At 44.4% G+C, this 27,920-nt stretch overlaps 1 protein-coding gene across 1 annotated transcript in view; it reads left to right on the top strand.

The window, feature by feature from the left end:
* Positions 1-27,920, top strand: part of KIRREL2 (kirre like nephrin family adhesion molecule 2) — a 62,344-nt gene that overhangs the window by 25,265 nt on the left and 9,159 nt on the right. Inside the window, exons 2-11 of the mRNA XM_058195898.1 lie at positions 5,117-5,266; positions 6,300-6,449; positions 8,467-8,624; positions 9,242-9,392; positions 11,823-11,928; positions 14,764-14,912; positions 16,252-16,379; positions 17,008-17,134; positions 19,349-19,449; positions 25,493-25,691. Coding sequence (XP_058051881.1) covers positions 5,117-5,266; positions 6,300-6,449; positions 8,467-8,624; positions 9,242-9,392; positions 11,823-11,928; positions 14,764-14,912; positions 16,252-16,379; positions 17,008-17,134; positions 19,349-19,449; positions 25,493-25,691 — 1,419 coding nt within the window. The remainder of the gene's footprint in view (positions 1-5,116; positions 5,267-6,299; positions 6,450-8,466; positions 8,625-9,241; positions 9,393-11,822; positions 11,929-14,763; positions 14,913-16,251; positions 16,380-17,007; positions 17,135-19,348; positions 19,450-25,492; positions 25,692-27,920) is intronic.

The following is a 27,920-nucleotide window of genomic DNA, read 5'->3' as shown; positions in this document are numbered from 1 at the left end:
GACAGAATCGGGAAAGATCAGAGGCCCTAGAAACTCAGGAGCAGTTCTTCTTACTGGGAGTAGCCGATTGCCATCTTTATTCGTCAAGGATGCACAATATGAGCGGAAACAGTGCTTCTTTTTGGAGTGATGTCACGGGAGCGGGTGGATTGGCATAAAAACTAAGTTTGACTCGATTCGATTTGCAATGAATTCAATCCAATCGATTACATTCGTCAATATGATTTCTTAATCGTTACGGACTTCTATTCCATTAACCACTGGAACCAGATTACCATCCAAAGTGTCCTGAAAGCTACACGGCAGCCCCTCATGGCTACAATCAGCCTGCTGTAAAGTCTTAAGTCTAAATTACATCAACAGTTCGGAGACGCGAAGAGGTTCTTAACACCACTTGCAATAACCAGACCGGTTCTACGTTTCTTGATGCTCGCGATGATAAGCTTAAGAATTCATACCAGTCGCAAGCAGGGTTCACTTCAATATTTCTCAGAAGGTTGATCAGATGAACTTGGTCCTGCTTCTCCAGAGTATCTTAAAAGCCCAACAGAAGTGGGTTATTCTGCCTTTCTGACTGCCATCCAGGCCTTTGTCTTTAGCCGATTCTGTGTCTGCAGTCTTCTTGACCCTCTTGAAGGGATTATCCTACTATTCAGATCCTAGTGGAGTGAGTAAACTTCTCAACAATAGAACAAAAGGCCAGCCCTTATTGGATTGCAGTTAAGCAGGCTTTATGTTGGAGGGATCTGTGCAGCAAAACAGGCTCGGTTCAGCTTCTTGAATCTTAACAGCTTCCTGGTGGCCAAAAGGGGCAGAGAGTAGATTCGTCAAGGGCAAACAGCTTTTCATGGGTAACTGGATTTATTTCAGCTAGGAAATTACCCTAACTTAAATCTTCTGGGTGTATTGGACTACAGTTCCCATTTTCAATAACACAAGTCAACCTAATGGGATTTGCAGACCTACAGATCCCAGTGGAAGACATCTGCGTGGGAACACTGGTTTACCCTCAAGGTACCAAGGAACCTATATTTGAAAGATATGGATCTGTGTCGTCATTCATGAACATTTTATGTAGTTGTGATTAGACTATGCTGGGTCCAATCAGCCATCAATATGGAGAAACTATGACATTTGTTTGCATAAGAAATCTCTTTTTTTTTTATTTGCATTTATATCCCGCCCTTCTCCGGAGACTCAGGGCGGCTAACACTATGTTAGCAATAGTCTTCATTCTATTTGTATATTTATATACAAAGTCAACTTATTGCCCCCAACAATCTGGGTCCTCATTTTACCTACCTTATAAAGGATGGAAGGCTGAGTCAACCTTGGGCCTGGTGGGACTAGAACCTGCAATAATTGCAGGCAGCTGCTGTTAATAACAGACTGCATTAGCAGCCTGAGCCACAGAGGCTCCTCTTGAATGGTTGCGGTGCTCATTTTAAGAGTCTGCCTACATGAGAAGCAGGAGTTGACAGAATAAAAGCATAACAGAATTAGAAGGGACCTTGGAGGTCTTCTAGTCCAACCTCTTGCTCAAGCAGGAGACCCTATGCCATTCTGGACAAATCGCTGTCCAATCTCTTCTTAAAAACCTCCAGTAATGGAACACCTACAACTTACGAGGGCAAGCCATTCCACTGATGAATTGTTCTCACTTTCAGGAAATTTCGCCTTAATTCTAGGTTGGATCTCTCTTTTTTCCATCCGTTACGTCTTGTCCCTGCCCTCAGGTGCTTTGAAGAATAGGTTGTCCCCCTCTTATTGGTGACAACAACCCCTCAAATATTGGAAGGCTGTTATCATGTCACCCCAGTCCTTCTCTTCGTTCGACTAGACCAGGGGTCTGCAAACTTGGCTCCTCTAAGACTTGTGGACTTCAACTCCCAGAGTTCCTCAGTCAGCTTTGCTGTCCACAAGCTTTGAAGTCCACAAGCTTTGCTGGCTGAGGAACTCTGGGAGCTGAAGTCCACAAGTCTTAAAAGAGCCAAGTTTGCAGACCCCTGGACTAGACGTACCTGGTTCCTATGTTTTAGCCCCCAGCAGCCTAATTATCTTTGCTCCTCTTCCCCGCGCTCTTTCTAAAGCCTTCTTTTTGTTTCTTTATGAATCTATTTCACTCTTTCATTAAAGAACGGGATTCAAAAGTACAATGCCCTCCATAAACGAATGGAATAACAAGGTCAACGTTACAGGATCTATTCACGCGCACGTCGCCATGATCCGGTTGACTGTCCGCTCCTGCCTTGATTTAAGTAGAAAGAAAAGTTCTAGGATTCTAGTCCTCCGATAGTTAACATTGGTATGCACACACCTGTCCGTGTACAATCCTGGATGCCTGCCAACTCTGAGCTACCTTTAAAAGCATTTGCCAAGAGCGACGCAGAGAAGGCAGGAAAGAAAAATAGTTTCATAGGAGTACTGTGGAGCACAGCAGAACTTTCCTTGGCCGAAGAGCAAACTCGCAGCGCATTAGGCTGCACCTGAGCATCTGTGTTTAGAGATAAGGCTACACCAGGAACCCTGAGGGCAGCGGTGTCAACTTTAAAAGTAATAATAACAAGGCACGCTCTGTCTCCCTTGTCTTCTCTTCCATATTGTAGGCCTTTTTTTCAGCTCTCACAAAAGAGAGGAAGAATGCAGCCCTTACTCTAGAGAGGAAGCCCCGTGGAATTGGTAATTCAGTAGGAATTGTTTCTGAGTAGGCAAAAGCTTTGAATTGCAGTGGAAAATGGCTTTGGCCACCGGAAGAGAAATTACACTGGGAATATGCAAGAAACACATTCTGATAATTATTGGGGGGGTTGTGGTGGCAAAACACAGACCCTGGTAACTGGAAGATTTTTTATTAATAGAATAGAATAGAATAGAATAGAATAGAATAGAATAGAATAGAATAGAATAGAATAGAATAGAATAGAATAGAATAGAATAGAATATTGGCCAAGTGTTATTGGACACACAAGGAATTTGTCTTGGTGCATATGCTCTCAGTGTACATAAAAGAAAAGATACGTTCATCAAGAATCATAAGGTACAACACTTAATGATAGTCATAGAGTACAAATAAGCAATCAGGAAACAATATCAATATAAATTGTAAGGATACAAGCAACAAAGTTAAAGGCACACAGTCCTAAGTGGAAGGAGATGGGTGATGGGAACGATGAGTGATGGGAACTTTTTTCTCTGATCTGTCCTAGCAATTCCACATAATCCAGAGGTTGGCGATCGTAAAGATCGCCGCCATCACCTATGGTGCCAAACCGAAGCCTAAGCAACGTTTCTTTAAGGAGCAGCTTTCTGTGATCTCACACACCCCACCCACCCGTCTTTTTTTATTTTTATTTTTTGTTGTTGGTGGTGTTAGTTGCGAAGTCATGTCCGACCCATCGCAACTCCATGGATCACATTCCTCCAAGCCTTCCTGTCCTCTACCATCCTCTGGAGTCCATTTAAACTCATGCCTACTGCTTCAGTGACTCCGTCCAGCCACCTCGTTCTCTGTCGTCCCTTTCTTCTTTTGCCCTCAATCTTTCCCAGCATTAGGCTCTTCTCCAGTGATTTTTATTTTTACAAAGAGTAAAAAAGGGCTTTCCATTTTATTACTTTACGCCTTATGCTTGACATTTCTTACTGGTTGTCCGGGCAGGATTTGTGTTGCAAATTCTGAGTTGCAAAGTGAGGGATGGGGAGCTGTTGCTGTACTTTCCTGCTCTACTTCCCCATAGGAAAAAAGGCCCAGTGTGTTGTGGCCGGACAGCGGCTCTGGCAGCAGATTCGGGCAGTTAGGAGGTTGAGGAGAAACATGGGCCAGTCCTGGAGTCTGGGGAAGGCTCTGATGAGGGCTCTGCATCGGAGGCAGAGTGGAGACCAGGATCGTATGCCAGTTATCAGCTGCCTTCAGAGTCAGACATCAGTGAGGCAGATGAACAGCTGGAGCCTGTTCCCAGTGTGCGCATGCGTAGAGTTGCCAGACGAAGGGAACAGCTAAAGAACAAGGGTCGACTTGGGAGTAAGGCCACAGGTAGACGGTGAATGGCCCCCCCAGAGGGAATAAAAGAGGAGAGAGAGGAATGGACTTTGCAGGAGACAATTAGTTCACTACTGCATTCTTGCCAAGTATTGTGGCGTCTGAAAGATATCGGCCTGGCCATTCTCCAAGCCTGATAAAGATCAGTAATTGTGAACTATCTTGAAAGACTGTGGGAGAGGAAAGATTTTGCTGGAGAGGAATTCACTGATAAAAGGGGTTTATCGGGACAGCTTCGTGCTGCTGGGGAAGCCTAGGTCAGAACACATTGGTGGAATTCTCTTTTGACACCTTCCCTTGGACTGTAATGGAAAACCAGAGTGGCACCAGAGTGCTGAGAAGTCGATTGTGCAACGGATAATCCCCACTCACTGGTCTCCTCACAACCAAGCAAGTGCAAGATCTCCAGGACCCACTTGAGACAAATTCCGAATATTTTTCTGACAGATCCTTGGCAGTGGCATATATCAGACACCACTCCCATGCCCTGGAATGCCTCTAGTTAAATTTCAAAGGAAGATAATTCCTAGCCTTGCTTGGAGGGAAAGGGGTGGAGTTCACTTGAAATGTTTTGCATGCAAAGCAAATATCCCATTAGCATATTGATAGGAGCCTAGAAAATTGGCTCATATTGATGTCTGCCAACGACACTGCAGGTTTTCAGATAGGGCGGATTGGCGCGATCCATGTTACAGGTGGCATAAATTTTACCTTTAAAAAAAAAATGTACTAATTCAAAACCGCTAATCACAAAAAAACACCCCACCTTACGGGGAAGGTGGGGACTGCTTTTAGATAAAATAGCGATGTCGATCCTCCACGTATAGAAGTGGTACGCCACGAGTAGTAGGCCCTGAAGACAATATTGGATAAGCCGTGGGTTTTCTCCGTTCCTGTAAACTTTCCAAGATAAATGGGCCACTGGCAGAAGCGAAACGCTGGTCTTGGCAGACAATCAGTCTGAATTCAGCAAATCGGTTCAAGCGTATCTCCTCTGAAGCTCCGGCCAAAAAGTCCTGATTTCTTCATTAGGATGACTAAAACAGTCTGACTCTAAATCTTTTGTTTTTGTTTTTGCAGGGTTGGCCGCCTATTTCTTTCAACAGCCGATGGATCAAGTGATCGTGTCAGGTCAATCGGTGACGTTGGCATGCGTGATCATGGGCTACCGTGGCATGGTTCAGTGGACCAAGGATGGACTGGCGTTAGGGGGGGAGCGAGACTTACCCGGTAGGTCTATCACGACCCCTATTAAGAGAGACATGGTAGATGACTGGAGGAAGCACACCCATAGAACCTTATTGGCAGAAATAGTGGCTTACCACAGACTGCAATAGGTGTCGTTGATCATCATTTCAATCTCGTCCTGAGCGACACAGGACTGAATTTATCAATCCTGGTTTCATCCTTGTAATGGTGTGCGGGAAAGACCTTGGGAGACTGGGCAAAGAGATGCTGCCTAGGGAATGGTTGGGTACAGGGGTTGGGTTTCACTTACCTTTTCCACCAGTTCACCCCGCATGCACACTCTCACTTTGCACGCGCACGTTCCATCTGTGTATGCTCCCGGCCTTCCATGCCTGGGCTTTGCTCGCTCGCGCACCTTCCGCCAGGGGTGGGTTTCAAATTTTTTTACTACCGGTTCTGTGGGTGTGGCTTGGTGGGCGTGGCAGGGGAAGGATACTGCAAAATCCCCATTCCCACCCCACTCCAGGGGAAAGTTACTGCAAAAGTCTCCATTTCCTCCCGATCAGCTGCGAATAGGGAGGCAGAGAATAGATGGGGGGTAGGGCCAGTCAGAATTTTTACTACCGGTTCTCCAAACTACTCAAAATTTCTGCTACCGGTTCTCCAGAACTGGTCAGAACCTGCTGAAACCCACCTCTGCCTTCCGCGCCTGTGCCCAGCCTTGAAAACATGCCTAAATAGGACAGAATAGATTTGGGGCAGGGGGGGCGGGCCCACTCACGATCTCTGCTACCAATTTGCCCAAACCGGTCTGAACCAGCTAAATACCACCTGTAGTCGGATAAGAGGAAGCATAGCCCACAGTTGTATAGTGGGCATAGCAAGAGACTCAGAAGAGACCATCCCTAAGGTCGTGGGCTGCAAAAACTAATGGCGGGAGATGTCTTGTTTTCAGACTTGCAAGATTCTATTAATTTAACTTTAAAATAAAGTAGAGTTAGTTTATCTGGTCGTGTTTCTTATCTGATCTACCTGGTAAAGGCTGACATCTTCTCCTATATGGCTTTCTCCACAGGTTGGTCCCGCTATTCTATTGTAGGAGATGCTTCTGCCGGTCAACACAACTTACGCATCGACTATGCTGAACTAGACGATGATGCTGTTTACGAGTGCCAAGCCACACAAGCAGCCCTGCGCTCCCAGCGAGCCAAACTTACTGTACTTAGTGAGTTCCCTTCCCTGTTTTTGTTGGTGAGGCAATTCCAGTGTTTCAAAATCCCGATTTGGAGTCTCCTGAAAAGCTATCCCCAACTAATATACACCAAGGGAAACTCAGACATCTAATATTGTCTGCCAGGAGTCTTCTGGTTCAGGAGTGTCAAATTCAATGCCTGGGGGCCGGATCCGGTCTGCGGGGTGCTTAGATCTGACCCGTGGAGCTGCCCTAGAAACAACGAAGGACCGGCCCGCAGTGCCTCTGCCAGCGAAAATGGAGCTTGCATGGGCTGTGCGTGGCCCTCCCGAGCTCCGTTTTCACTGGCAGAGGGTTGCAGGAGGCAGTCCCAGCTGAAAACGGAGCTCTGGAGCCCGTTTTTGCTGGCAGAGCGCTCGGGCCCCCACAGGCACCCCCTGACACAAGTTATGTCATGCGGGCCATGCCCACCCTGGCCACGCCTACCCTGCCCTCCCACCCCGCGGTCAAACACAACCCTTACGTGTCCCTCAGTGAAATTGAGTTTGACACACCTGTATCTGGTTGATCTTTCCAGAGAGTATCATGAAAGCCTAAATTGAGCCACGAGGAAAGAGATGTGGCTCGTTGTGTAAGATCACCCCTGCAGACCCATGATGGCTTCTGGAGAAAGCTCGGCCACGCCTATGTTAAATCTTCATTTCTACCGATGAAAATAACTTGGAAAGCTTGTATAAGACATTAAGTTGTGGTCTGTAGATCCCTGTGGATGCCTGTAGATCCACAAGACTCTGAGAGAGGTCCATGAAATAAAAATTATTTGCCAGATATTAAAAACACTTTCTAAAATTTAAAACAGCAAAACTCTTCTCGTTACAGATGGTCCTTGTTCAGTGACCAAAATTGGGACCAGCAACTTGGTTATTAAACAAAGCAGTCATTAAATGACTGTTCTTACAGTCTTCCTTTGGCTTTCCTTTCCTTTACAAATCTGCAAAGATTGCAAGTCATAAATGCGAGGGTTGGTAGTAAATTTACCTTTATATCTCCATCGTAACAGCGAATGGTGGATAAACAAGGCAATGACTAAATGAGGACTAACTCGCATTATTGTTTATTTCGTACAATATTGCATATTAGGTATCTTGTTGCGTGTCCACATGTGTTCTTACAACATAAACTAGGTAATATCATTAGTGCAGGGGGCGGGGAACAGAGTTTGCTGGCTCATTGATGCATAAGAACATGGAGCCAGCAAACTAACCTGCATTGAGGATGATATTTAACCTGGTAACAAAATATTTGCAGAAAGAGAAGCAGGCTCAGAGCTCAACACAGTTCTAGGTTACATTAACAGAGGGATAGAATCAAGATCACGTGAATGTTAATATCAGTTTATAATGCTTGGTAAGGCCACGGCAATATTGCATTAGTTTTGGTCACCACGACATAAAAAAGATGTTGAGACTCTAGAAAGAGTGCAGAGAAGTATCTGACTTTGGTCGTTTCCTTGCAGACATTCCATTACCCAACTAGGTAACATCATCAAAGCTGTTGGTGTTAATTTTCAGGGCAATGAAGATGTTACTTAGTTGAATAATAGCAATAGCAATAGCCCTTAGACTTATATACCACTTTAGATTGCTTTACAGCCTTCTCTAAGCAGTTTACAGAGTCAGCCACTTAGCCCCAACAATCTGGGTTCTCATTTTACCCACCTCGGAAGGATGGAAGGCTGAGTCAACCTTGAGCCTGATGAGATTTGAACTGCCAAATTGCAGGCAGCAGGCGGTCAGCAGAAGTAGCCTGCAGTACTGCGCTCTAGCCACTGCGCCACCATGGCTCAGAATGAAACATCTGCAAGGAAACAACCAAGTTCAGAGAATATCAAGGACTCCAGAGTTCAACCCCAAGCTACAAATATTCTCTTCTATTAGTGAATGAATTGTCCTGCGGTTAGCCAACAATTGGTCATTCTCAAACCTGCTTGTCTATAGCCTCTTTCTAAGACAAGGTAACCAAGCATACCTCTCTGCCTCTGTTCTTGCAGTCCCCCCCAATGACCCTGAGATTCACAGTGGCCCCATTGTCCATGTCATATCCAACATCCCCTACAACCTTTCGTGTCGAGCAACTGGAGCCAAGCCAGCAGCCGAAATCACCTGGTATCGTGATGGGCAGCGACAAGAGTCAGCTGTTTACTCCAAGGTGAGTCAGTAAGGTTGAGCTCTGGTCCCCACAGAGCATGGGAGCAACCTAGGAATTGGGGTAATCCTGACAGTTTTCAATCACTAGTGGTCAGAATTGCCCATTGGGGCAATGTCAAAGGAAGATCCAGTTTGGAAATAAGTAGGGATTACGTAGAACTGAGAAACAGTGGAAGCGTTGTGACGGAAGCGGAGCTGGCAACGGAGTTGGACAATGAGGAGGCTGGGGAGGATAATGGGTCAGCCCTGGAGTCAGGGGATAAGGCTTAAAAGAGCAGCAACGGCTCTTGGGTTCTTGGTAGGAAAGCAACGTTGCTACAATTGTTTCTTGTCATAGTCTCTTGTTTCTGAACTTCATGAGGATCTTGCCAAGAAAAGCCTTTGGCAGGTTGCCAAAGAAGACAAAGGTTTGTGATAAGGCCGAAGGACTTTTCTGAAGGAATTGTTTTGGACTTAATTTGAAGTAAGCTGAGAATGATGCAATTCTCAGCTGTTCGAATAAAATATGTTTGTTTAGGACTGATTGTGTCTGGTAATAACTACTTGGGCCTAGGTCACAACAAGTTGCTAGAAGTTTGGCTATTTAAAAAAAAATGCTCCTCCTTTATTCTCCTCCAGTCCCTGATGGATGATGGCAAGCGGGAAGTGGCTGTCAGCACCTTCCTCTTAATTCCAAGCAGCCGAGACATGGGCAGCACCTTCACCTGTCGCGTCAGCAACCCGGCAGCCCCCGCTGGCAAGCAGACCTCGGTCACCCTTAATGTTCAGTGTGAGTATCCAAGGCACGGACCTGGTCGGGAGGACTGGATGAAGGGAAGGGATGAGTTTGAGATACCTGCGCTTGGGTTTATGGCCAAGGAATGGCCAGGTAGACCGCTGAGTTTGGAAGAACTCTTAATAGCAATAGCACTTAGACTTACACACCACTTCACAGTGCTTTATAGCGCTCTCGAAGTGGTTTACAGAGTCAGCATATTGCCCCCAACAATGTGGATCCTCATTTTGTCGACCTTCAGAAGGATGGAAGGCTGATTCAACCTTGAGCCTGGTGAGATTCAAACTGCCAAATTGCAGACAGCCGGCAGTCGGCAGAAGTAGCCTGCAGTACTGCACTCTAACCACTGCACCACCGTGGCTCATAATTTAATGATTAGCTCAAGGTAACTGAGCTAATCCCAAGCCACAGATATATTTATTACATTTGTGTCCTGCCCCTTTCCCCCCCACCCCCCAGTAATTGCAGGAAATCTTCATCTTCATCTTCATATTGTTTCTCCCACCGCTGAGTATCGTTTCCCCGGTTAGCTAACCGCTAACCAAGAGGGTCTCAATCCAAGATCTGGACTAAGCTCATCTAGGACAGGGATCTCCAACCTTGTCAACTTTAAGCCTGGAGGACTTCAACTCCCACAATTCCCCAGCCAGGAAAGCTGGGGGTTCTGGGAGTTGAAGTCCTTCAGGCCTTAAAGTTGCCAAGATTGGAGACCCCTGATCTAGGAGGTGACCTACACAAATGAATTCCCAATTTATAATTTGCTTTGTGAAGGGGGACGTTCTTTTACCACTAGAGACCTGGAAACTCTTAAGTGAAGGAGGTGTTGACAATGTTTAACTTTGAGAAGAGAGGACGCACCAGAGTGAAATCCAATTTTTTTTTACTACCAGTTCTGTGGGCGTGTCTTGGTGGACGTGTGGTGGCTTGATGGGCATGGCAGGGGAAGGATACTGAAAAATCCCCATTCCCTCCCCACTCCTGGGGGAAGGATACTGCAAAATCTCCATTCCCTACTCTAGGGCCAGCCAGAGGTGGTATTTGCTGGTTCTCCAAACTACTCAAAATTTCCGCTACCGGTTCTCCGGAACCTGTCAGAACTTGCTGGATTTCACCCCTGGGATACACACACACACAATAGCATTCTTCAGATATCAGAAACAATGCCTGAGATATTCTAAAGCAGGGGTCTCCAACCTTGGCAACTTTAAGACTTGTGGACTTCAACTCCCAGAGATCCTCAGCCAGCTTCGCTTAGTCTTAAAGTTGCCAAGGTTGGAGACCCCTGTTCTAAAGTGCAGGACATAAAAAAAGAAAAAAATGAATTATGGGATGGCAGATTCTCTGTCTGAATGTTAAGAAAAGCTTTCAAACTGCAAGAGCCATTCAGTAATGGAGCCAGTGATCTGGGGGTGGAGTAGGTTGACCTTCATCAGAAGTGGTCCAAGCAGAGGGTTGAGAGTGCTGCTTCTGGGTTTTTACTTGGGGTTGTGTGGGAGGGGGTTTCTGGAACGCTGACACAGAGAAGGACAGCCACCGGTCTCAATGCTTTAATTTGAATTCCTCCACTGAACTGCGGGGTTGGACCTGGAGGTTAAAAGTAATTTCTTCCAATTTTAGGATCCTGTACAGTTCTATACATATGAGTTTGCCTATAGGAGCTGACCTCAGCATTCTAAGACTCTTACTAGAAGCCCTGAGCACGGAGAAGCGCAGTCAAAACAATTGTTGGAGACAAATATTTAATGCAGTGGGTCTCGACAATCAGATACCTGATCCTTGAGAGAAGGCCAAGAAACTTGAAGCAGCAAACAAGCAGGATTGTAGCTCCCTGGTTTTGGTGTTGCCTCCAAGAAGGTCTAACTCTGCTTAGAATGGAGCAGCTAACTTGCAAGACAGAGAGCAAGGGATGGGATCCAGTTAGATCTGCAAACAGACAGCAAGGGAGCCAAGTCGCTGCTGGCAGAACTAGACAGCCTATCCCATAATAATTCTCCCACTTTGCAGAATTGGTTTCCAAAACTTGGGGTTGATGAAGATTAGGGCGTGAGAGAATTATGATGCTAATGATCTTTGGGGTCACTGTATTGTACGATGTACAAAACTAACCTGTTTCCCCGAAAATAAGACCCAACCGATAAATAAGTCCTAGCATGATTTTCAGGATTCTCGTAATATAAGCCCTACCCCCAAAATAAGCTCCAGTTAAGATTGTCAGCCAGATCAGTGCATTTAGTACCTTATTTCCCCCAAAATAAGATCTAACCAGAAAATAAGCCCTAATGCATCTTTTGGAGCAAAAATTAAAATCTTATTTTCGGGGAAATATGGTACGTGCATAGTATTGGCCTCTGGAAAAATTGTACAATGGAAAAATAAAACCAACTGGGATTTTTTTTTCCCCTGTCTCTCTTGTCCACCTTACAGATCCACCTGTTGTGATCCTGTCAGTACAGCCACAAACTGTGCCTGAGGGTGGCAAAGTGAGTTTCCTGTGCACCGCAACGTCCAATCCTGAAGTGACAGGTTACCGGTAAGAATTAGAATATTTAACAGATTAACAGAGTTGGATATGAAGAACTGGCAGCCGCTAGAATTCAAATAGAGCATTTGTGTGGTTGAGGTGCCCTCTAATGGCAACATGGAGGATTGCATGCTCAGTTATACAGATGGAGTCCTCGCTTACTGACCGCAATGGGGGCCCGCACCTCTTTTTATCGCTAAGCGACGTAGTTGTAAAATGAAATGTTAGGTGACTTCCCCAGACTTAGGATCGTCAGTTCCAGCTCCGGTCAGCAAGCAAACTCCCACACAATCGTTTAGCATGATGTCACATGACTGTGATTCGTGACTTCCTACTGGCTTCCCCATTGAATGTATTTGTCAGAAGCTGGCTGGGAAGGGCACAAGTGATGATCATGTGACTATGGGATGGTGTAACTAATAAATGTGTGCTGGTTGCCAAGCACCTAAATCACTGAACAAACAGTTGGTAAGGAAGGGCTATCTTTAACAGATTAAAAGAGTTGGAAGGGACCTTGCAGGTCATCTAGTCCAACCCCCTGCCCAAGCAGGAGACCCTACATCTGCCTCTACCTAGGATCAAACTCACAACCTCCTGATTGTGAGGCAAGAGCTCCACCTCTAGGCCACAGCAACTGACTGCTCTACTGGCTGGCTGATATGAATAGAATAGAATAGAATAGAATAGAATAGAGTAGAGTAGAGTAGAGTAGAGTAGAGTAGAGTAGAGTAGAGTAGAGTAGAGTAGAGTAGAGTAGAATAGAAATTTTATTAGCCAAATGTGATTGGACACACAAGGAATTTGTCTTGGTGCATAGGCTCTCAGTGTACATAAAAGAAAATAAAAGATACCTTCATCAAGGTACAACACTTACAACACTTACTGATAGTGATAGGGTACAAATTTAACACTTAATGATAAAAAACTTAATAATAGTCATAGGCTACAATTAATCAATTAGGAAACAATCAATTACCGTGTAAATCGTAAGGATACAAGCAACAAATTCACAGTCATAAGGGGAAGGAGATGGGTGATGGGAACGATGAGAAGATTAATAGTAGTGCAGATTTAGTAAATAGTTTGACAGTGTTGAGGGAATTATTTGTTTAGCAGAGTGATGGCGTTCGGGGAAAAATATGTAAGAATGAGCTAACATGGATTGGTTCACAAGTTACACTACTTCCCACTTTGTATTCCCTAGTTCTCAGAAGTGTATGGTCACTGAATCTAGTGAGGATTCATAATCCAAATGATTAGTAATCATTGATACCTTCTGCCGATTTCTGTAATCCCAATTTTAAGGCCATCTTCATTTGGTAACTATCATCCATTCTTGTGGCAGGAAGTTCCCCAGGACAACTGTGCACTGTATGAAAAAAATCTCTGTTTGTCTGCTCTGAACATGTCTGCTCAGCTTCATTATGGATTTTGGCTTCTAGTATCATGAGAGAAAAGGAGTAACTGCCTTGCTCTCACTGCCTTTACTGATCTCTTGACTAAATTAAAAAAGTCACAGCGACTTTTTCTTTTAGGACAAGGAGGGGCACACTTTCCATGGCCAGAAAGCACATTAACATTCTGGATGGACGGGTGACAGGTTTCAGTGAGGAGGCAATAACAAGCAAGCAACCAAGTTCCTATGAAATGCAAAAGTAGAGTAATATTAGATGGCTGCGTTGTGGTTGCAAGAATCTACTCAGCCACTGTTGTGTAGCATGGAGAATGACCCAGGTCATCACGTTAAACCAGACTGCGATTTATTTATTTGGACACATCTATCAGCCTGTTTGTGGTAGTCCAGACCGGAAACCAAAAACATGAGTACCAACACTACCATTATTGTAAAGTTATAGTAAGAGAACTTGCAAGTCTGCAAGCACTTCTCCCTTCCCTTACCTTGACTTTCCGAAGAACAAAAGAGAGTCCCTTCTGAGATGCTTAACAACAACAACAACAACAACAGAGTTAGAAGGGACCTTGGAGGTCTTCTAGTCCAACCCCTTGCCCAGGCAGGAAACCCTACACCACTTCAGACAAATGGTTATTTAAACATTTCTCCACCTCCATTCTTTTGTGGACTTCTTAGACATCTCTTGCCAGACCTTTGTCTAGTCTGTGGCTCATTCTCCTACTCCCAAGTTATTCTCACAGCCTCATTGCACTTGCCCATGACCCGAACCCAGTTTTAAGAGTATTGTTCTGACCTAGGCTCCTTTAAAAAGCAGGAAGCAGAGTCTTGGTCCCGGCCAAACCTCTTTTATTTACACGACTATGAATTACTTTCATTCAAAGTCAGCAAGGCCTGTCCAAACAGTTTTTCAAAGGATATATTTATCAACACACCTTATCTCACTTGGCAAGCTGCCAGATAACTAGTTTCCAAACGCAGGGTAAGGCAAAACCTGGCACAGAATCTCTTAGAGTCACGAACAGAACTTTCCACTATTGAAACAACCGAACGGATGAATTGTTTCCTGCAAAAGCCCACTCCCCATTCTCATTTCTTTTGTTTCCTATAGGAGGGGCCAATCATCTCCAAGGTGTGGCTTTACTCCCAAGTCGACCCTGCTTTCTTAGTTGTTCTTGTCTTCTGGCAGCTCTGTGCATGCATACACTGGGAATGGGCTCCAGCTGTTCCTCTGCCTCACTGCTGTCTAACTCCCTCTCTGCCTCTGACACAGAGCCCTCGTTTGAGCTTTCCCCAGCCCCGCAGATTGGCCCATGTTCCTCCCCAACCTCCTCACTGTCCGACTCTGCTGCCAGCTCTGCTGGCCACCAGCGGGCCACAACAAGTATAACATGTTGAGTTAAGGTCTCCTAAGACCATATCTCCCTTGACAGGTGGGCTAAAGGAGGCGTCCCCATCCCAGAGGCCAACGGTGACAGCTACGAAGCCACAGTTGACCAGTCTTTCTTCACAGAGCCTGTATCGTGCGAAGTGTCCAACGCTGTGGGTAGCACCAATGTTAGCACTCTGGTGGACGTCCATTGTGAGTCAAAACTTTCAAGAAGGAATTGGGGAAGGGGTTTGCGGGGGGGGGGGTTTCAGCAAGTTTTTTTTTTTCCTAGCACTTCCCTGAGGACCGAACCTGTCGTTTCTATAGGTAAACCAGGGATACAGAAACAATGACGGGATGGGCCATTTGGAGGTGCGGTTGGGTTGAAGTCATCACATCTTAAAGTTGCTCAGGTTGAGAAACACTCAGAAATGGACCCGAAGGTGCTTTTTCAAGAGGCGACTGGACCTTCTTGGTTTTTCCTTGAAGACGTTTCATTTCTCACCCAAGAAATTTCTTCAGTTCTGGGTGTCAGGGTTCTGACGGATGCCCTAATTAAATCATGAGCCTCAAGCCAAGCTTCAAAAAAAAAATCCAGTTATTTATTAGGAGCTTCATGTCGGCACTTTCCAGATGAAACCAACTCTGACCTCACGTAATTTACGCCCCAATCATGACCCTGTTTCCCCCCTTCCCCCGCAGGGTGTGTCATCAATCACATTTGCCAACAGAGCAATTTCACGGGCTGTAAAGATCACTCCCCTCTGGCCGCTGTAGGTAACCCTGGGAGACAGCTTGAGAGAGATATGTCTGGAATATACTTGTTGTGACCCAGGTCCAAGTAGTTTGAACTGACGCAATCAGTTCAAAAACAAACAGACTTTATTAGAACAGCTGAGAATTAACTCATTCTCAGCGTAGTCCAAACTAAATCAAAACAAATTCTTCATAACACAATTCTTCAGTCTTATCACCAACCTTGGTCTAATTAGGCAAACTGCCAAAGAAGCAGAAGATGCCAACAAGAAATAAATGCAACAAGACAAGGAGCAAGTCTTGCAACATTGTTTTCTGACAAAGAGCCCAAACGCCGTTGCTGATCTTTTAAGACTTATGGGAGGGGCCAATCATCTGTTGGCCCTACTCCCGAGTCGTCCTCTTTGCTTTAGCTGCTCTTGCCTTCTGGCAGCTCTTCTCATCTGTGCTCTAGGAACAGGCTCCTCCTGTTCTTCTGTCTCACTGCTCTCAGCCTGTGGAGCTTCCGGAGTCTGCACATCACTCCCAGATGGCCCTGGCCCCATCTCTGCCTCCAACGCAGAGCCCTCATCCAAAACAAAGGAAAAACAAAGTAAGTCCAGTTGCCTCTTGAAAAAGCACCTTTGGGACAACCATGACCTGGATGATGACCGAGAATCTCCATAGACACTCAGAGGTAGACAAAAGAGATAAGATATAGATTACGTAGTGAAGTGGAATCCTGATGCCTCTACCGACTTATCGGCTGCTGTCACTGATACTCAACCAACCCTTTCCTCTTTTTTTGCTCCTATAGTTGGGCCTCACCTTGTCTCCCAGCCTAAGCCCCTGACAGTGGATATCGGCTCAGATGCCTCTTTTACCTGCACCTGGACAGGGAACCCACCTCTTACCTTGGCCTGGACAAAGAAAGGCTCCACTGTGGTAAATTCAGCTTTGACAGTCAATTTCCATTTTCTCTGTCATTTTGACAGCAAGCACAAGCTCAACATCAGAAGGTAGACAAGGGTTCAGAATGCGAGACGTCAATTTTTTTTATTTTCTTAAGAAAATAAAATGTGATATGGGGGAGGGAAGGTATAAAACCGAGAGAAGACCACTAAGAAACACTGTTTAGAAATAGGAAATATTTACACGTTATACGTTGTGTGTCTGTCAGATTATGTAAAATAAAATAAAAATTTAAAAAAATAAATGTGAGGATTGGTATGAAGTTATATTTTCATCGCTGTTGTGAATGGCTGCTAACTGAGGCAATCGTTAAACAAGGATTACTTGTAGTTTGCACCACAGAGGTTAGGTACAGTATATAAAAAGAGAGATGAATCATATGGATTGTACTTCTTAGTTCTACTTGAAGAAGTAGAAATGTAAAAAATAAATACTTGTCAATAATAAAAAAGAAAAGAAAAGAATGCGAGACGCTCACCAAAGTTTTAACCATAGAGCCAAAGTCAGGCATCACCCCTGGTATATTTAGAACCTCAGGAAAAGGACATTGTCCTTGGCCATTAAGGAAGACATGGTCAACTGAGCCAACTTGTATCAACAGGTGCTGAGTAACGGCAACACGCTGCATCTCAAGGCAGTGACACAAGAGGATGCCGGGGTATACGTGTGCAAAGCCATCGTGCCTCGCATTGGAGTGGCCGAGAAAGAAGTGACCCTGGCTGTGAATGGTAAGAGTTCAAGGCTCGGAAGGGCGAATCTGGCAAAGTGGAGGTGGGGAGATGGTTCAAACCATTTCCCAAATGGAGGGAGGGAGGAACTGCTGTGAGGAAAGAGAAAAGTAAGACTTTCCCCGTCCTCATTTATTGAAACCATCAAATTGTAATCAAACCATGATTCCCTATCAAATTCAGTTCATTCATTCATTCATTCATTCATTCAAGTTTATGTGGCCTTCATCTCACTATAGATGGCCCGGCAATGAGTAGCAGTCAGATTATAAACAACAAATTAAGCAAAAAGTTAAAAGTATGAATACATATTATGAAACATCATAAAAGCTAGAAATACAACACACACACCCAGGTGAAAGAGGATAAAAATGGCAACCTTGTCAATGAAGCCATCTGAGCCAGTGTCTTCAGTTGTCTTGGACCTCTGGGCCTAAGACCACATCTGGGTCTTAAGGAGCTTTTCAGTGGGGTCACCTGACAACTTCTAATTTTCAATAGAAAAGAATATATGGAGCTCAGTCCTTGGTGCTCTATGAGCTTGTGTCTGCAACATGTAACAATCTACAGTGTTGTAGATGTACTGTACATCTTCAACATATTTATGTTCATCTACAACATAAGTTCAACATATATCAATATATTTATCTATATTTATCTATATCTATCTATATCTATATATCTATATCTGTCTACCTATCTATCTATCTATCTATCTATCTATAGTGTGTATATATATTTACACACACACACACACAAAAACATATATCAGGGATGCAGTGGCTCAGTGGCTAAGACGCTGAGCTTGTCGATCGAAAGGTCAGCAGTTCAGCGGTTCGAATCCCTAGTGCCACGTAATGGGGTGAGCTCCCGTCACTTGTCCCAGCTTCTGCCAACCTAGCAGTTCGAAAGCACATAAAAAATGCAAGTAGAAAAATAGGGACCACCTTTGTTGGGAAGGTGACAGCATTCCATGTGTCTTTGGCACTTATTCATGCCGGCCACATGACCAAGGAGATGTCTTCGGATAGCGCTGGCTCTTCGGCTTTGAAACGGAGATGAGCACTGCCCCCTAGAGTCAGGAACGACTAGCACATATGTGCGAGGAGAACTTTACCTTACAACGTATGTATATCTATAACATACATCTACAACATTAAGCATTGTATGTATGAGATACAGTGTTAAGGAGTGCTAATAAGCCACTATATAGGATAGGCAAGCAGAAGTCTAGCAGAACGATTTCATGAACCAACTAGTAATTAGAAGACACAAAACTTCTAAATCTCACAACACATGAATATAGACTCAGTGATAGTTTCAGCTGAGAAACTGAGCATGCTAGACCAAATCTAGTCCAAAAACTGCTAAGGAATTCCTGGAAGCTTGGTATTCACGGTGGCGCAGTGGTTAGAGTGCAGTACTGCAGGCTATTTCTGCTGACTGCCAGCTGACTACAATTTAGCAGTTCGAATCTCACCAGGCTCAAAATTGACTCAGCCTTCCATCCTTCCAAGGATGGAAAACGGCAAAATTTCCAGTGAGAATCTAGATTGTTGGGGGCCATATGCTGACTCTGTAAACCGCTTAGAGGCTGTAAAGGACTATGAAGAGCAGTAGTGCTATTCAACCAGTTCCATCCGGTTCGGGCGAATTGGTAGCGGAAGCTGCGGGAGGCACCACCCACCCGCCCGGACATCATCATGTCCTGTTTTTGATGCTCTGCTCATGCATGGAGGTGCCACGCGCGAGCAAAGCGAGTGAGTGCGGGCGAGCACTCCCATTTGCGAACCAGTAGCGAAGGTAAGTGAATACCACCCCTGGTGAAGCAGTATATAAGTCTAAGTGTTATTGCTATTCAGACAAATCAGCCATCAATAGACACATAGAGATAAACCACATTTAAACGGCATGCTAATTAAAGTAAAAGACCAGCGGCTAACACCAGATAAGCAGAGATTAACACCATGCAAATAATCAAGCAGAAAACAATACCTAATCAAGGACCTGCCAAGGATAAAGCCACACCCCCAGCAACATTGGCAAGGCAAGCTACTGCATGTATAGAGGGAGCAAACCCCACACTCACAAGCCACTGATGATGTTGTCTACGGTAGTTTCATAATGAAACATCTGCAACTAAGCAACCAAGCTCAGAGAGCACCAAGGACTCCAAAACCTCTTCATTTCCTCAGGTTGGGTCTTTTTTTCTAGGTCCACCCATTATCAGTGCTGAATCAAGCCAGCAGACAGCAGTGGGGGCCAAGGCCCGTCTGGAATGCTTGGTGGAAAGTGTGCCTCGGCCGGACAGGATTGTAAGTATTCCGACCTTCTTTTATTTTATTTTTTTTATTTTATTAAATTTTTATACCGCCCTTCTCCCGAAGGACTCAGGGCGGTGTACAGCCAAAGTAAAAACAAAGATATATACAGTTTAAAACAACAATTAAAAAGAGCAAATTTTAAAGGCCGATTATTAAAATTTAAATTAAATTAAAAAGTTAAAAATATTAAAAACCCAATTAAAATACATCACTAATTATGCCAGTCCCGCTTTAATGAATAAATATGTTTTGAATACTAGTTCTAGTGACCTTCCATTTGGCCTTTCATTAGATCTTTGCCCAATTTGTAAGAAGACAATAAATTTTGTAAGTAAAAAGGGTGACGGTTCGCAGAGATTACTAGGTGCCAATCAAAATACATACAGTACTCTTTCCATAGCAAGGAAGATTAAGCTGGAATTGTTAAATTGAATACTTTAAAGAGGAAAATATGTTCTTATCCGAATATCTGGAATTTGTGCTTGTGAAGAAGACAAAAATGAAACTCTGATTTTGGTTTTATTGATTAGAAAGATTTGGGGTTATAGAAATGGCTAATTATATATTAATATGTAAAAGCAAAAGTCAAGGAACTTCAAGATCAAATGAGGTACTAATACACTCTATAAAGCCTTAGTAAAACCACACCTAGAATACTGCATCCAGTTTTGGTCCCCACACTATAAAAACGATGTTGAGACTCAACCAGAAGGAGACTGGAGGCTAAAACATATGATGAAGGGTTGCAGGAACTAGGCATGGCTAGTCTAGTGAAGAGAAGGACCAGGAGAGAGATGATAGCAGCGTTCCAATACTTGAGGGGCTGCCACAGAGAGGAGGGGGTCAAGCTATTTTCCAAAGCACCTGAAGGCCGGACAAGGAACAATGGATGGAAACTGATCAAGGAGAGATTCAACTTGGAAATAAGCAGAATTTTTCTGACAGTGAGAACAATCAACCCATGGAACAGAAGTTGCCTTTGGAAGTTGTGGGAGCTTCATCCCTAGAAACTTTCCAGAAGAGACTGGGCTGCCATCTGTCAAAAATGGCGTAGGGCAGTTTTGGTGAACTTTTTTGGCACCGTGCGCGTGGGGGGGGAGCGCCAGGAACCAGAAGAGCAGCTCCTTTTCATGCATGCATGTGCCGGGAAACTGAGTTTCCAGTTTACAGCATGCGCGCCGATTACCTGGTCTTCCAGTTTCGGGCACGCATGAAGACCAGCTGGCCGGCACACATGCACACTCCGGAACCCGGAAGCTCAGCTTCCCAGCACATGCATGTATGCCAAGGAGCTGCTCTTTCGGTTTCCGGCACTTCCCCGCACGTGTGCCCTTGCTCCCATTTTGGCCCCACGCACGAACACCATCTGGCCAGTGCGCCTGTGCATGCCAGAAACTGGAAGAGCAAAGGCGATGCTTGGCGTGCCCAGAGAGATGACTCTGTGTGCCACTTTTCGCACGCATGCCATAGGTTTGCCATCATGGGTGTAGGGTCTCGGGGTGAAATCTACTTACCTTCCTTATCAGTTTGGAACTGCATGTGCCACATGCGTGCACAGACCTTCTGCGCATGCGCAAAACTTTATGCACATGCACAGAAGGTAACAAACACATTACTTCCTGGTTAAAACCAGGAAGTAATGACACCCGGGTGGGTGGGTGGGCGGAGCTTCGCTCTGCAATCGCTACCGGATCGCCGAACTACCAGCCACGATCACTTCCGGATCGTGCGATCCGGTCCGATCCGGGAACATTTTTTAAAAAATAGTTTTTATTGAGTATTTTACATTTTTAAAACCAAAAACATAATAGACAAAAAAGACAAAAACTGAAAAAAAAAGAAAAAAAAGAGGAGAAAAAAGACATACACATACATCTAACGTTAAAATACAAAATACAAATATAACAACATTATATAGGATATTACAACTTTCTGCATCGGCAGTTTCCTTGCTATTAAATTCAGTCTTTCTAAATAATCCCTTATTCTTGTATAACCATATTGAGCATTTTTACATACAATTTTGCTATATATACTTACATCCTGTATATTGACATAGTCAGTATTTTATCCTTACCAATATTCAATACTCTTAAATTTCAGTTAGTCAAAATTTACGTTCTTATTACTCGTTTTGATTTCTATTTTCTAGCCATACATAGATGTGTGATCCGGGAGCATTTCACCCCTGTAGGGCCTGCTTGGTGTGTGTGGGGGGGGGGGGGTTGGACTAGATGACCTACAAGGTCCCTTCCAACTCTGTTAATCTGTATTGAAGAACTACCCGTATTTTGCCTTCAAAACCCTTTGGATGGCCAACCTTGGTGGGGCCGTCAGCAGGCACAGCACATTTCTGCAGAAGATGAGGGGCCAACACCAAAAAGGCTCTGACATTAAGTCCAGCAGCGGTTCAGGTTTTCCTATCGTACCAGTCTGAACCTGGTAGATTCCGACGACATGGGCAAATCTTCCTGCTAAACTAGATGAAAGGGCATTTATCCCCCAGGGATTTCTAAGAGGAGGCTCTATTACATATAGGCAGTGAGCTCATTTGCAAGGCTGCTCCAGCTTCTGCCTTGTTGACCAGGAAAACTATGGCAACTGCTTTATTTTCCTCCCATTCATATCCTTGTCATGCGTGCTTCAGAGAAGCCTCCAGGCCACTAGCAAACAATGAAGTGCCACCTTTTAAAAAAAAAACTGTAATTGATGAGTGTACAAACAGTTAAAAACAGCAAGAAGGCTGGAGTGGAATTATTAATGAAACAATAAGTCTAAAATCCAATTTCTCATCTTTCCCCCAAAGCTCAGCAGGCTTAGGTTGCAAAAATACTCAGGCTTACCTGATTGTTTCCGTGGAGAATTCTTTCAGTGTCGATGTGCAGTCCTGTTATTGCTCTTCTCCGAAAATCAAGCCTATGCAAGACCATTAAATTACTATAGGGAAGAGCCTTGGCGGTTGCCAAGAGAATCAACCCCAGAAAAGCTGCAGGCCATAATTACATCGAGCAGGGCTTCATTTGAGGATGCAAACCAGCATTGTCCAACCAGAGAGAGGGAGGGAACCAAGGGTGAAATGCTACCAGTTTGCAGCGGTTTGGACCAACCAGTAGTAATAAAAGCTACCGATTTGGGCGAACCAGTAGTAAAAAAAATAGCTACTGGTTCAGGCAAATCGGTAGTTAAAAAGCTACCGGTTCATCCGAATCAGTATTTCCAACAATCAGCTGTGCCGCGTGATTTAGATCCGCTAGAAAGCAGAAAATCCTGCTTTCTAGCGAATCTAAATCGCGCGGCACAGCTGTTCCCCCCCCCAGCTGTTCTACCAACCTTCTTAAGCCTCCTTTTCCTGCGTGCAGCGGGCATTTGACACGCACTGCACATGTATGGGCAGGAAACCAGTGGGAAACCGCGGAGGATTTTGCCACTGGAGGGATTGTCAGAACCCTTTAAAAGCATTTTTTCTATAACCTCTTCGGCCGAAGAGGTTGTTAAGAAAAAAGCTTTTAAAAGGTTCTGGCGATCAGGCAACTCAGCTGGGATTGTCAGAACCCTTTAAAAGCATATTTTCTACAAGCTCTTCGGCTGAAGAGGTTGTAGAAAAAATGCTTTTAAAAGTAAAAAAAAATAAGTTAGCCACGCCCATCCAGTCACATTACCCCCCACCACCAAGCCACGCCCACAGAACCGGTAGTAACAAATTTTACATTTCACCCCCTGTTCTCAACTACAGGGAACAGACACGGCCTTTTTCTGCCTTTGATTTCTCCCTGAACAAGTAGATGAGACCGCATATCGCTGACTGGTGCGGCTTCCTCATGTGCTCGGTTTTCTAAGTAGCCGACGCGACCAGAAATCCCCGATGCAGCTCGCGATACCACGGCTTTGCACAGTTCACATTTTTCTCTCCAGGCGTTTCCTTCCTTCCTTCCTTTCTTCCTTCCTTCCTTCCTTCCTTCCTTCCTTCCTTCCTTCCTTCCTTCCTTCCTTCCTTTCTTTCTTTCTTTCTCTCTTTCTTTTGTTCCTGCAAAAAAAGGAAGCCGTATCAACCAGCCAGCCACTAATACAACGCTAGGCTAAAAAGAATTTTTAAAATAGAATTGCAATCCCTGGGAGATGGGGGAAGGGAGCTAGCTATGCTCCCACCATACCAAATAGCTAACCAGCACAGAATTTGCAACTCCAAATTGCTTTCCCAGAGGGCTTCGTTTTCAAATCCCGGTGAACTTTTTGGGTTTTTTCCCCCTCCTCCAATGAGTCTGCAAACAGAAATGAGATTTGCAAATGTACACAGGTAACAAACAGCTTTTCTGAGCTGGGGATGCCCAATGTGGTATGAGCCACGAGTGGGGAAAAAAGGTTTATTTTTGTAAAAAGGATTTCCAGGTGGCAGCTGCTACCTAGATTGGTCTCTGTATCCATGGCTAAAAGACCATAGCTGAGCGCAGAATTTATATTCCTGGAGTGAGAGATTCGTTAAGGGAGTTTTGCCCCGTTTTAGGACCTTTCTCCCTACGGTTGTTAAACGAATCGTGGTTACATTAATAACACGGTTGTTAAGTGAATCTGGCTTCCCCATTGCAAAGTCAAAAGGGGATCTCACCGGACACTGCAGCCGTCATAAATATGAACTAAGTTGCCAAGTGTCCACATTTTGATCACACGGCAACTGAGATGAAGCGGTCGTAAGTGTGAAAAACGGTGACTTTTTTCAGTGTTGTTTTAACGAACGGTTAAAGTCGATGATTAGTCCTCAACTTACAGCCGACTTACAACTCGACTTACAACCGTTCATTTAGTGAGCGTTCAAAGTTATAGCAGCACTGGAAAAAAGACTTATGACCGTTTTTCATACCTAATGACCTTTCCAGCATCTCCCATGATCATGGGATCGAAATTCAGATGCTTAGCAACAGGTTCATGTTTACGACCGTTGCTGTGTCCCGAGGTCATGTGACACCCGCCCCCCCCCTTTGTCAGCCTTCTGACGAACAAAGTCAATGGAGAAACCAGATTCAGTCCACAAACGGGTTGCCAACTTATCAATTGCAGTGATTCATTTGACAAGTATGGCAAGAAAGGAATAAATTTTATGACTGGCTTGAGAGGAGGAAGAATGCCAGAAAGTAGGGATAAGGAGTTCTGGAAATGTATATATCAATGTATATATCAATGTATATTGTAATTATGAGGGTAGAATAGTTATAATAAATCATAATAAATCATATAATAAATCATATAATATAATATAAATAAATCATATAATAAATCATCTATTGTAATGTCCTTCCTGTTAAAGACTACTTCAGCTTTAACTGCAATAATACTAGAGCAACTAATAGATTTAAACTTAATGTTAACCGCTTTAATCTAGATTGCAGAAAATATGACTTCTTTAACAGAATCATCAGTGCTTGGAATACTTTACCTGACTCTGTGGTCTCTTCCCATAATCCTAATAGCTTTAACCAAAAACTTTCTACTATTGACCTCACCCCATTCCTAAGAGGACCATAAGGGGCGTGCATAAGCGCACAAAATGTGCCTGCCGTTCCTGTCCTATTGTTTTTTTCTTCTTCCTATATATATGCTTATACCTCCTTATATTTACTCATTTATGTGTTTATATACTATATAATCTTTTTGTATGATACCTACATATATTGTTGTAAATAAATAAGTAAATATGTATAGAGTTGTAATAGTAGTAATAACATGATATATACTTGCTATAAATGGAATTAGGAGATATGTAAACCTATACATAAACTGAGAACATACGACATAGTAAATTAGATTTGACATAGATGTTAAAAACCAGAGACGTGGAGCAAAGTCCACTGTTTTTGTTTTGGGTTTTTTTAAATTCAATAAAAAATTTTAAAAAAGAAAAAGAGAGGTTGTAAAATGGGGCAAAACTCACGAAACGAATATCTCCCTTAACAACAGATGTTTTGGGCTCCATTGTGGTTGTAAGTCAAGGACTACCTTTTTGCCCGATGCCCCTTGATCTCACCTTTCTCTTCTGCGCCAGGCCTGGGCATGGGGCGAACGGATGCTGGATACTGGCTCCCTGGATCGTTTCACGGTAGACACTGTAGTGACCGAGCAAGGGGTGCTCTCAGCTCTGCTGATCGACCCAACCCACGACGATGACTTCGCGCTTCCCTACAACTGCACGGCATGGAACCGCTTTGGCGCACGCTCCGTGGCAGTCAGCTTACGCCGCCAAGGTGCGCCTCCTCCTATCGCTGGGCCAGGTTTGGTCACGGCTGCCTGGACTCAGTAGCCTGTTGTAGCTAATTGACTGGGTTCGCGCAACACACAATTCATCTTCATAGCACAGAACATGGAGGGAGGGAGGAAAAGGAAAGAAGGAAAGAAGGTAAGATAAGGGAGGGGGGAAGGACGGATAGGAAGGAAGGAAAGAGAAAAAGAAAGGAAGAAGAAAGGAAGGAAGGAAAGAAAGAAAGAAAGAAAAAGAAAGAGACAGAGAGAGAGAGAGAGAGAGAGAGAGAAAGAAAGAAAGAAAGAAAGAAAGAAAGAAAGAAAGAAAGAAAGAAAGAAAGAAAGAAAGAAAGAAAGAAAAAGGGAGGGAGGGAGGGAGGGAGGGAAGAAGAAAACGGAAGAAGGAGGAAGGAAGGATGGAAAAGAAAGGAAAGAAAGAAGGTAAGATGGAGGGAGGGAGAGAGGGAGGGGGGAAGGAAGGAAGGAAGGGAGGGAGGGAGGGAGGGAGGGAGGGAGGGAGGGAGAAAGGGATCATTTGCAGTTCAGTGCAGGGGTGAAATGCTCCCAGTTCGGACCAGATCGGCCGATCCAGTAGTGATGGTGGTGGGTGGTTCGGAGAACCAATAGCAAAAATATCTGGCCCATGTCCACCCAATGCCCGATCTCCAGCTTCCCCATTTGCCACTTCTTTTCAAAAATGCTTTTAAAAGGTTAAAAAAAAAAAAGGCTCTTTCGATCACAGCTAAGCCGCGCGATCATCGGAGCCTTTTTTTTTACTTTTACAAGCATTTTTTTTACAACCTATTCGACTGAAAGGGTTGTAAAAAAAATGCTTTTAAAAGTAAAAAAAAACGATCGCGCGCCACAGCCGATCACCCACCCACCCCCGTGCGCTATTCTACTTACCCCATGCCTCCTTTTGGCACGTACTTGGTTTGCATTTGGTTTGCCAGCAAACCGGTAGTAAACCGGTTCAGATTTCACCACTGGTTCAGTGTATTATAGAAACTGTAGACATAAGACCAGTGCATTAAAATATCAATGTCTCAGCGTGTAGTCAAATTTCACTAACAGTCTGCTTGCCGGCCTTTTGAGACTCGTAGATTTTTATTAAACAGAAGGATAAGTGAACAGGGGTCCTCTTCATCAGACGCAGCTGATCACCTCTTCCTAATCTGAGTCTCCTCCTCCTGAAAGATGCTTTTATTTTTTTACCCAACTAACTCGATTAGGTTAGAGAAACACCTGCCAGGTGCAGCATCCATCTTGATTGGCATCTCGTGCGACTCCCAGACCGTTGGACTAGTTTGGTGTCTTGCGTTTTTAGCCCAAAAAAAGAGTTAATTCCAGCAACCAGATTGAAAGCTTGATGCAACTGTTTTCTCCTCACAAACCAAAAATGCCGCAGATTCATTTCTGCGTTCAAAAGAGACGAATCTTTGCCGGTTTGTCTGAAGCCTTTGGCAGCAGGAGAGGGAAGCCTCTGGTGGCTCAGACTGGTAAGACAGTCTGTTATTAACAGCAGCTGCTTGCAATTACTGCAGGTTCGAGTCCCACCAGGCCCAAGGTTGACTCAGCCTTCCATCCTTTATAAGGTAGGTAAAATAAAGACCCAGATTGTTGGGGGGGCAATAAGTTGACTTTGTATATAATATACAAATGGATGAAGACTATTGTTTGACGTAGTGTAAGCCGCCCTGAGTCTTCGGAGAAGGGCGGGATATAAATGCAAATTAAAAAAAAAAAAAGAAGATAGTAACTTTCTCCAGCTTGGAGTCTCCAAGTGGGAGGAGAAGACCGTAGTGTCAGCGTTCCAGAAAAACCCCCAACTCTAAGTAAAAACTCCGAAGCAAGCATCTTTCAAAGTCCTATTTACTAGGATAGGTAAACTGGCACATCTGGGAAAACCCGAATCTGAGAGGTCCAGGTTTTCCCTCAGTAAATCAAAACCCCCAAAACCATCCCCTCACTCCTCAGTCGATCCCATGCTCCAATCGCCATCCATCCCATCTCGAGACAGCACTCCGACCACTCCTTCTCCAGATGCAGGATCGGCCTGACCTTGACCGACAGGAAGAATGCTATTATGTCTAAAGACAAACCCTCTACTAAATCCCCCCCCCTCCTACTTTTCCACACATGAGAAAGTGGCAGCACAGAAGCTTCCGGCCTAATATGGCTTCCAAAGCTGACACATAGTAGTCTAGAGATGAAACTAATCCAAGCCATGTTTC

The sequence above is a fragment of the Ahaetulla prasina genome, chromosome 10 (assembly GCF_028640845.1).
Source record: "Ahaetulla prasina isolate Xishuangbanna chromosome 10, ASM2864084v1, whole genome shotgun sequence".
Taxonomy (NCBI): Eukaryota; Metazoa; Chordata; class Lepidosauria; order Squamata; family Colubridae; genus Ahaetulla; species Ahaetulla prasina.
The sequence above is the reverse complement of the archived record's forward strand: the minus strand, read 5'-3'. Positions and strand labels throughout refer to the sequence as shown.